Raw genomic sequence first — 10929 nt, 5'->3', positions numbered from 1 at the left:
TTCCTTCCTCCTTATCATCATCATAAATGCATGAAAACCACAAATGCTCTCTTGGCTGTTATAATATTTTACACATTTGTCCCCAGAGTTGGCACAAACTGAAGGCTCAAGAAACTGGCTTGAGATGATTTGATCTTTGCGACAATGTGTGTTATCCTGCTGTACACTGTGTGTATCCACTGACATGGTCAGCAACAATACTCAGGTAGGCTGTGTTGTTTAAAACCACCCATGAGTGGCACCTGGTGTACTTTTTTTGCTGCTGTAGCTAATCTGCTTCAAAGATTCGACATGTTGTGTCCAGAGATGCTCTTCTGCGTACCTTGGTTGTAATGAGTGATTATTTTAGCTTCTGTTACTTTCCTATTAGTTCCAAGCAGTCTGGCCATTCTCCTCTGATCACTGGCATCAACAAGCCACTTTCACCCAGAGAACTGCTGTTCACTGAATATTTTCTTTATTTTTTTCAGACAATTCTCGGTTAACTCTAGAGATGGTTGTATGGAAAAATCTCAGTACATCCGCATTTTCTGAAATAGTCAGATGAGACCATCTAACTGTCATAAGTCCATTAAATCACCTTTCCCCCCCTCATTCCGATGTTTGAAATCCAGCAGGCTGTCTTTACCATGTCTTAATGCCCAAATGCAATGAGTTTCTGCCATGTGATTGATTAAATATTTGCCTTACCGAAGAGTTGAACCAGTGTATAATTCATATTCATCTTCACATGACATTGTATTGTAATTAGTTTTAAGTATTTAGCTCCTTTTTGTTCTACCAAGCTGTTCTTGTATTCTTCACCCCATTGATGTATTCATTCTGTTGTATTTTAATGACAGCCCAGGCTCCATTTTGTTTGGAGTTTTTGGCCCTGGTTAGGTCTCCCAAGGCAAATTAGTCCTGAGTGAGGAAATGGAAAAGAGAACAAGGGACCAGCTTACCCTGACTGGGATAGGGCTACCTAGGCCTCACCCTGGAGTCAGGAATGGGAGGGAGCTTAAGGGAGAGCACTTAGGCCTTAACCCATGTAGGCCACCTGGAATTGCCCTTAATGAGAGGCGGTGGGCAAGGGTGGGTATCCTTGTATCCCTATTGCTTGCTGTATGCACCCTGGGGGGTTTCGCCCATGGATGAGGGGGTTGCTTACCTGTGCCAGTGACTGGGTTTGTGCCTATGGACCGAATGATATTTTAGAGAACACAGCCTTCTGGGAGTGACGGGGTGTGGCTCTTGAGTGTCCTCCATTTAGTGACTTTGTCATCCTACTGGTGGACTTGAATGCTTACAGGGGAAACGACACTGAGACCTGGTGGGGCGTGACTGGGAGGAACGGTCTGCCTAATGTTCTGTTCGAACACCATGTTCGAACAGAAGGGTGCCCCTAAGTGCACATGACACCAGGACACCCTGGTTGCATGTCGAGGGTGGATTTTGTAACAGTATCATCAGATCTGCAAGTATATCTTCTGGACACTTGGGTGAAGAGAGGAACTGAGCTGTCAACTTATCACCACCTAGTGGCGAGTTGGACAAATCTGGCGTGCCTAAACATTTAGGCTCCTCTGCTTGTGTGACCATATTCCAAGGTAAGCAGAAGAAAATGGATGCTTGAATATTTATTCTTATTTAAAGCTGTACTTAAATTCTGGCTCCTGGAACACAGAAATATTCTAACTTCTAGAAAATAAACTATTTTAAATCTTACTATGTAAACATTAGATTTACCATGTAAACATTAGCAATCTGAAAGCACCTTAAATACATCGTAGGTCTTTAAAGATTACACAAAAGTATTGTGCAAAACTACTTTATTTACAAAACAAAATGGCACAATGTGACAGCAGGGCAGCCATGTACATGCACAACTTGGACAGATGTCCTAGCTTTGATTTATCACACCACAAGTAAATTGCATCTGGCCAGTAAAAACTTCTGGAAAAGCACTATGCAGGGCTAAAGATAAAACTACTTTAAGTCATGATTACACAAGATTATTTCCCCAAAACTTACACTATTTGTTCCTTGTTTTTGTCCACCAATGTATACAGCATAAAGACTGGTCCCTCTGAAGGATTTTACCCTTCAGGTCCTGTATCCCCTCTAACCCTTTAAAACCTGATTCATTCATGATGACTCCATCCTTAGGAGAGGACTGTGTCGGCATATAAAATGGAGCAGCACACAGTGTAAACTTAAAAACACTGCATTTTGCTCTTTTAAGAAGAGGATCTATTTCTGACACTTCTTGAAGGAACTACCTGCTACCAGCATTTGAGCCGCACCCAAGCTTTTTAGCATCTCTTTTAAACATCTGCTCAGTGCACCTTGATGAATAAAAATGCAGTATGTGAAGCTTCACCTTCGGGAGCCCAGCATCACACATGCAGTTCAAAGTGACACCCCAGCCTTTACTGCAAGGTCCTTTAATGCAGACACAATCATAGTGTTAATAAAACGGAACTTGGCCTCTGAATTACTATATTCAATCATTCAAGCATATTGACAGCATAATTTAGAGTAAGGTCATACAGTGAATAATACAAATCTGATGTAAAACATTCTGCCCCTGTGCCAGACAAATATATATCAGATACATACACACACACACACAATCATAATCTCCAGACTGAACACCACACTAAATCCCCCCCGCGCCCAAACCTCACAAGATGCAAGCTTCTGCTGCTCGCCCCTCACTTCAGCTCGTAAACAGTCATATCTGCTGTCCATCCATTGTTCAGAGGCATCACAGACCGTTTCTTCAGTGTACATGGACAAACATGGAGGTAAAGACAAGACATGAAGGAAATGTAGGAGGACAATAACAGAGGAAAGGATGTGGTGGCAGTAGAGAAAAAGCCAAAGGGTGGGTTGAAACAAAAAAGAGGATTTGACATGGTTGACCTGGAGGTGTGGAATCCAGTTGGGTGGGGCCCAGGCCAGTGTGGAGAGGGTGGAGTGATAAAGTGAGACATAGGAGAGGTAATATTAAATCTCTGAGACTTAAGTGGAGAGGATTAGGGGCTGGGAGGTGCTGAGGGGGCCATCTGAGGCTGCGTGTACATCAGCCTGCCAGTTTACTGGCCACAAGAGAGGGTTTCCTCTGGGGCAGGTCCTGGGGGGTGGGGATGTGGTCCCCTGTGATCTCGGTCTTCTCTGGTGCAGCTGTTGGCAGCTGTTTGTTCTTTATCTTCGCTTTTGCCATGTTGTAGTCACCAGAGTCAAAGTACTTTTGCTGCAGAAAAACAGAAGATTCAAATTAAACAAAAGTGGCACCAATGAAAATAGACACCAATTTAAAAATGTCAAATTTTTTTAAATGTCAGAGTAAATCCCACAAACTGCGATCTACAGGGTGGGCCATTTACACCGTAATAAAATGGGAATGGTTGGTGATATTAAAGTCCTGTTTGTGGCACATTAGTATATGTGAGGGGGCAAACTCCTCAAGATGGGTGGTGACCATGGTGGCCATTTAAAAGTCGGCCATCTTAGATACAACTTTTGTTTTTTCAATAGGAAGAGGGCCATGTGACACATCAAACTTACTGGTAATGTCACAAGAAAAACAATGGTGTGCTTGGTTTCAACGTAACTTTATTCTTTCATGAGTTATTTACAAGTTTCTCTTTGTTCACAGCCATTGACATGTCGAAGAGGTTAACACGTGAGGAGCGGATTGAAATTGTGTCGATATCTGGTGAACGCAGTAACCGGGTCATTGCAGCAGATTTCAATGCAAGACACCCTGCGAGACCACCAATCTCACATGCTACAGTTAGCAAACTGCTTGCTAAGTTTCGTGAAACTGGTTCAGTGTTGGATTTGCCAAAATGTGGTCGCAAGAAATCTGTCACTAATGAAGAAACATCAGTGGCTGTCCTAGCTTCATTCAGCAAGAGCCCACAGCGTAGCACTCGCCGCATGTCGCTGGAGAGTGGCATTAGTCGAACATCTCTTCGGCGGATATTAGCTACTCACAAATGGCACCCTTAACAACTCCAGCTACTGCAGCATCTCAATGAGTTTGAGTCTAAGGTTTATTTTTTAGCACCTGGCGGCTCTTTTTTTACTTCTCATCTGTAAATAATCTGCTCTTTCACGTGATTGTTTATTTTGAAAAGTCTCAGTATATGGGGTACAATGATAGTGGGTCCATTCTTCATCAATGGAAACCTCAAGGCCACTGGATATTTGAAATTGCTACATGATGATGTGTTTCCCTCTTTATGCACTGAAGCTGGCACGTTCCCTGAGTTTTTCCAGTAAGATGGTGCACCACCACATTATGGGTGCCAGGCATTCCTAGATGAACAGTTTCCTGGAAAGTGGATTGGTCGTCGTGGGCCAGTTGAATGGCCCCCAAGGTCTCCCGATCTGACCCCCTTAGACTTTTATCTTTGGGGTCATCTGTAGGCAATTGTCTATGGTGTGAAGATACGAGATGTGCAGCACCTGAAACTACGGATATTGGATGCCTGTGCTGGCATTTCTCCTGCGGTGTTGCTATCAGTGTGTGAAGAGTGGGAGAAGAGGGTTGCATTGACAATCCAACACAATGGGCAGCAAATTGAACACATTTTATAAGTGGTCAGAAACTTGTAAATAACTCATGAAAGAATAAAGTTACATTGAAACCAAGCACACCATTGTTATTCTTGTCACATTACCAGTAAGTTTGATGTGTCACATGGCCCTCTTCCTATTGAAAAGACAAAAGTTGTATCCAAGATGGCCGACTTCTAAATGGCCAACCTGGTCACCACCCATCTTGAGGAGTTTGCCCCCTCACATATACTAATGTGCCACAAACAGGACTTTAATATCACCAACCATTCCCATTTTATTACGGTGTATCTATATAAATGGCCCACCCTGTAGATCAAAAAGGTACACTCCTGAGATTTTATTAAGGAATTTTAACCAGGTCTTTCTTTTTTCTTATTGACAACTGGTGGAGGCTTTCTGTGGTCTCTCAGGGTATCACACAGGAAATATAAATGCCAAATTGCCAAGACAAACTTTCCTCAGAGAGGACCATGCAAACACTGAAAGAAAAACATCCACTATGAGAAATACACACAGTATAACATTAGAACACATACACTCAGTAACAATCTTGATCAGCAAATTAAATGCAAAAACTAGAAAAAGAAAAAACTAGTGTCACCCAGGTAAGGAAATCCCAAAAAGTTGATTCTGTTCATCTGGACATAGCGCTTTAAGTGGGAGAAAAGTTTCATCACTCATCCAAGTGACTTCTTCAGTTTCAGCTGACTGCAGGTTTCCCCACCCTTATAAACAGTACTTCTGCACAATGACTGAAACTAGCATCACTTGCGAATAATAATTTTAGGGAACATCAGTTTTTCAAAAAGAAATTACTGCAGCAGGTAATTTCTTGTGAGAAGTACAAGAAAAATATTTATTTATTCAAAGAAAATTAATCTTGGTTAGTGTATTATTATCACAACAAACATGATTACTAAAATGTTCTAAAAGAGAATGGAAAATTTCCTGGAAGCTGACCACACAGGTTAAATCATGCTGTGATATATTATTAAGCCCTTCAGCAGATATTAGATTGTCTTCTACTGACAGGTGATTACTTTTAAAAAGTCAAGTAATTATTACGGTGCCAATCGCAAGTTATTTAAACCTAAACCTATTTTCGATTCTCTGCTGTCCCAGATTTTACAACATGACAGAAGCAGAAAATCCTTAAATTGCATCCACAATCAAAGTTGATTTTACCGAGACTGAACTGTTTTCTATGGAAGACAATTCTGGAAATATACTCATTTTATAAGTTAAAAAAACCAAAGAAAAATAAAACAGAAACCCCCCAATATGTGTCAGTTTCTCAGTTTAATTTCCTGATAAACTGGGCTGGACATATTTCTCTATTAACTATGTCCAACACCAATAACTTGCTAGTCAGGACCGTGTAGCGCACCTATATAAAATAGCAAAAGCTTCAAGGACAATCCTAAAGTGAACCCTTTATGTTTTGAAGACAAACACATGAGATTACTCACCCCTTTCTGAAGGCGTTTCCGAAGTAAATCCGACCCTCCGGGTTTATTTCCCAAATTTGGATATCTTGCTTTCAGTTTAGCCTCTTCTGCCTTCTCGGGGCTGATCGTCTTTTCCTGAACCTCCTGTAAACAAACAGAAGCATAAGATTAGATTAATCAGCTCTCGGTCAGCTGGTAGCTCCAGACAGCACCACACTTACACAGACGTTTAAGCCCGTAAAACTATGAATAAAACCTATCTAATGACGTTTGAAGGCTGCTTATTGAACAACTTTACTGAATACGTTGGTGGCAAAGGGTGGTCCTCCATGGAAAAGCGTTTAAATTCACCGCTCCCGCTAAACAAGCTAGACAGAAGCATTAGCATATCCTACTAGCTAGTAATGTGTAGGTTGGACCACCGGTTGGGATACTCGTTTCTGTTTTAAAAAAATAAAATAAAAATCACGCTATCAATAGCCAGGCTGGCAAGACAGTTAATTAGACAGGCCCTGATTTAGCATTTCTAGTTTAAAGAGAACTGTCACTGTGCTGAATGAGCTAAGCTAATTTTTTTTAGCAGCTAAGCTAATAGACGCTTTGAATGTCACGTCAGCTAGCGTCAAAACACTTCCAGCTGAAAGACAAAGCGCGAATTACTACGTAATAGAAGATCGTTAGGATACCCGACGAACAATATTAATCTACCTGGGTCTCGGTAGCTAGTTGTGATTTATATGTCAACAACGAAATAGAGGAAGAGGAGAAGCTAAGCTACAGTGTTAGGTTACCACGAAGCAACCGTCCCCGGGGCTCGTGAGGAAAAGCCCGCGTTTACCTTCTCTTCCACCGGCGTCTCCTCAGCTGTCTGAGTCTCTTCGTTATCCCCCGACATGTTTAAACAGTTGTGATTTTTGTCAGGAGACCGCTCACCAGCCGAACAAGTGTTCCACAAATCCCCCGCTCGCGTGTTGCTCGCCCGATTCGACTCTGACTCACCGAACCCAACCGAGAGCTGCCGAGCGCTCACTCCCGCACACAATACTACGTCACATGCGGAGACACCACGCGCGCTCCCGCCATGCACACGCACCGGGTACGGAGTTCAGATTTAGGTTGCATAATGACACAAAGATCAGCTGCTGGGTCCATGTGCTGTGTCACAAATCCAGATCTCAGAAAATAATCCGCAGATCTGGAGGATGGAGAGCTCGGCACCGCTTAATGCTGGCCGATTTATTTTCCGTTTCCTCACTACATCTCATTGCACAAAACCAAGAGGAATACAGCTATACAAAATAAAGTGTTTTCTTTTTATACCCACCCCCAGAGTAATTTGTTTTTCCTTCTGATTTAAAAAAAAAAAAAAAAAAAAAGAGCCAAATATGAGCACGTGCAGCGTAAACGAATAATGTTTCAGAACCCATTTGTCATTTTTTAGAAATGTATTGACATGTTTAATGAACCAGTTTGAAATGATTTGAGCTTTTGTGACATGATGCGTTATGCTGCTGGAAGCCGCCATTAGAATATGAGTACACTGGCCATAAAGGGATGACACGATCAGCAGCAATCAACACGTTGGATGTGGGATTTAGCTCAGATCATGCTAAGGGCCCCCACAGTGTGCCAAGAAACAAGTTTAAACTAGTCTACTTGAACAAGTGTACTTGCATTACTTCTTAAACCCTTTTACTTAAAATCAATGATATTCACACTACCCCTTCAAAAGGATCTTATTGTATCAAAAGTAAAACTTTTCTAGTCATCTCCAATCATTGTATTGACAACAAAGAGGATCCTTCAAGCTGTAAACGACCAGTCATTTAATCTTTGTTATGATACCTCAGATTCCAGAAATCTATCATTTTAAAGGCAAAATACCTGGAAATACCTTGCATGGTGGATCCGGTGGTTATGTAAGCTGGAAGTCATGTCAAGTCATTCTTTCAACAAGTTAATTAAAAGAATTTGGTGCAATCCATTTATTATTTGGCTCTATATCTATCTATAGATAGATATATAGATATCTATATATGTCCCTATAAGCTGCACGCACGCAGCTTATAGGCAACATTGCTCTTAACATCAAGTTTTCACAGATGCCATTCACAATTTCCTTTCCTCTTTCTCAGACACACACTGAAGGACAACAGACCACAGGCCTAGACCCTGACAGTGCCCAACAGGTGTGTGTCAGATACAATACAAGCCCCCAGTTTCTTAATAAAAAATATGAAAAATTATGTAATTTTCTAAATAAAGTCCTCCAATATAGGAAACTATTCAGTTGGTTTGATTTTCAAAATAAAAGCCCTGGAAACAGTATAAAAGTTGATCAGGATTCTCTAAAATTTAACTTTTTCAGAAAAGAAAAAGTTAGTTTTCATCAGAAATGTACGATTTTCAAAAACATCGCAGTTATTTATTTTATAAATTTGGTTAAGTTTAGCCTATTCTCAGTTTTACAAATTGAGAGACTGATAAAAAAAAAATAACTGAAATATCTGAAATGCATTTGGGGTGTATGGTAACAAAGACTCACTGTTTTGAACCGGAGGAAAACAAAACGAAACAAATTTCTGTAATTACATAAAGCAATTTAACTTGTGTTTAAACTTTCACTTACACTTCAGATATACCGTTTTTACTCTCATTGTGATTAAAATGGTTCATGTGCATATACTTTTACTGATTACAGCCTAATATACAAGGAATGCTTGTGACTCATCCCAAAGAGTGCGCTATGCTGTCTGTGTTTGAAAAACATCAACAATGTACTAAAAACAAGGGCTGTCAGTAACAGATCTCAACACATGTATTTATAGTGTTGTTTTGCACCAGGATGAGTCAGTGACTACTGGCCAATGTTTAAAAAAAAAAAAAAAAATGTGTGGGGATGTGACAGCTGAAAATCAGCTATCACACCCCACACATCATTCTTGCCATTCCCACGTTCTCTTATGCACCTTTTATCTTGCATTTAGCAGAAAACCAGTTACTGTTTGCACATAAAGACGGAGGTGAGCATCAAGACACATCAAAAGGCAGAACAGGAAACATAGTGTGAGAATTAAAACCACAAAGAGACACAGCAGATTCCAAATTGCTTTAGAAGATATATAGATATATTTTTTCAGATTTGAATATTAATGTCAAAAATACATACTATGATATACAGTTTGCACTACATCATCTTAGCATGGCAGACGTCACAAGTAATAACTGAAATATTTAAATATTAAATAAACCGATGGTAAGTAAACTGAAAGTGAATGTGTAAACACTAAACTAAGGTTATTCTTTCTATTGCAACACTTCCAATAAAGTGGTTTTGTAACAGTACAAAAGTATTAGAATATTTCTATTTTCTGTTTCATTTCCAGTTACATTGAGAAAAAAAAATCCACAGTGCACTTCTGATGTTCTGCTGTGATGCTTTCACGTAAGTCTATCTTGATTGCTCGTTCGACTGGTTTTTTTTGGGTTTTTTTTTTTGTTGTTGCTGTTTTTTTTTTTTTCTTTCAGTGGTCCATGGTATATGTTGCATCGCAGTTTGCCATAGGGTTCTTCATCTATATGCACAACCTCTGCTCCGAGCTCAGGAATCACAGAGAGAAAACTGAGTACACGTTCAGCTGGGTCAATCTAATCTTGAAAAATTTAAAATCGGAATCGTTTATTATTAAAAGGCCATCACATTCAATTAGAAACAAATTATTTCTTATTTCACACTCAATAGGTCCAATTAACATTTCGATTTAACGCCTCGACTCTTTTCAAATAAATTTTTTGTCTAACTTTATGTGTGTCTACTCTCCTGCAAGACGCTGGAGGGGATACACACAATAGAAGGTAAGCATGTTACCCATGAAATCTGTTAAACACATATTGACCAGGAGTACAACATTAGAAATACATCCTAAAACCGAAACTTTTGACTCAGCCACTCTGCTCCAAAGCTGTAAGCTTAACAGAGAACAAGCTTTTATTTCTGATGAGTCTCCTAGGATCTCAGCTTGCTGCCCCCTTTGCCAGTTTTGGATGACAGGGGATGAAACATAAGTTTGTGGAGACAGACCATGAGAGGCTTTTGACTCTGGTCCTTAAACCTCGTCTCTTTTCAAATGGACTAACGGTCTGAGTCTGTCGCTGGCATCAAGTTGTGACTAATGTTTCAGTAGTGGCCTGCCGGGTGGAGGAGGGAGGGCTTCAGGCCTCAGCAGCGGGAAGAGTACGGCGGGTCAACAGGGGACTCTGTGAAGGACTGGAGCTCGTAGGCAGCACCGCTGTCCACCTCCATGGACTTCCTGGAAAACAGCAGACGGATGTCCCTATGGAGGTAGATCTTCCCAGACTTAGAGCTCTGGAACCTGGTAGAGGTTGGGAGAGGGAGAAAAGCATGAAATGACAGGCCAAAAGCATGAAAATGGGAGTATAAACATGGGTGCTGCTGGATATGCTCCACTTTGAGTGTTCAGACAAAAATAACAGCCATCTCACCTCAGGTGAATGAGGTAGCGCAAGGTTCGTCCCTGGCCCAGGGCGAGGGGTTTCCTGCTGGTCTGATTGTTTGTGTCACGACGGACGGGAACAGAGAAGGTCCTCTGGCGTAAGAAGGTCTGGTGTCCAGCTGGCATGGCTCGTAGGTCGTACATCACAACAAACATCTTTACCACTGTCTTGTTAGGGTTGAATAAGGTCTGAGGGGTTTAACCGGAGAGCATGGCAGGGTTAAAACCATTTTAAAGTCAGGCTTTGTAATAAGTTTTAACACTGTCTTTCATTTAACTATAGCAAATATTTTTTTACACTTTACATGCTGTGATCAAGATACATAATATGACTATTCCTCTATACCTACAATCCCAACAATGTAATCCGAGTATTAAGGAGATAAGAGCTTTCT

The 10929-nt window shown here is 40.8% G+C and overlaps 2 protein-coding genes across 2 annotated transcripts in view; both read right to left on the bottom strand.

Annotated features, from left to right (window-relative positions):
- Window positions 1-1805: 1805 nt before the first annotated feature.
- On the bottom strand, window positions 1806-7045 carry arpp19a (cAMP-regulated phosphoprotein 19a). Its single transcript, XM_085352861.1, has 3 exons — window positions 6859-7045; window positions 6042-6164; window positions 1806-3238 (listed from the first exon to the last, which is right to left on the bottom strand). Exons 1-3 carry the CDS (start codon window positions 6913-6915, stop codon window positions 3068-3070), a joined length of 351 nt encoding a protein of 116 aa, XP_085208987.1. The 5' UTR covers window positions 6916-7045; the 3' UTR covers window positions 1806-3067.
- Window positions 7046-9135: 2090 nt separating this feature from the next.
- atosa (atos homolog A) overlaps window positions 9136-10929 on the bottom strand; it is a 35583-nt gene continuing 33789 nt past the window's right edge. Inside the window, exons 11-12 of the mRNA XM_085366084.1 lie at window positions 10524-10723; window positions 9136-10393 (exon numbers count right to left, since the gene is read on the bottom strand). Coding sequence (XP_085222210.1) covers window positions 10240-10393; window positions 10524-10723 — 354 coding nt within the window. The 3' untranslated portion in view covers window positions 9136-10239. The remainder of the gene's footprint in view (window positions 10394-10523; window positions 10724-10929) is intronic.

Source organism: Diplotaxodon limnothrissa, linkage group LG1, assembly GCF_057381915.1.
Source record: "Diplotaxodon limnothrissa isolate DT_005_m linkage group LG1, D_limnothrissa_male_GT1.1, whole genome shotgun sequence".
Classification (NCBI taxonomy): Eukaryota; Metazoa; Chordata; class Actinopteri; order Cichliformes; family Cichlidae; genus Diplotaxodon; species Diplotaxodon limnothrissa.
This window is presented reverse-complemented; position numbering and strand designations above follow the sequence as displayed.

Coding starts and splice junctions, on each gene's coding strand:
- arpp19a (XM_085352861.1), bottom strand. CDS start 6,915: ATGTCGGGGGATAACGAAGAGACTCAGACAGCTGAGGAGACGCCGGTG. Junction 6,165..6,858: donor AGACGCCGGTGGAAGAGAAG/GTAAACGCGGGC, acceptor GTTTGTTTACAG/GAGGTTCAGGAAAAGACGAT. Junction 3,239..6,041: donor GGAAACGCCTTCAGAAAGGG/GTGAGTAATCTC, acceptor GTTTTTCTGCAG/CAAAAGTACTTTGACTCTGG.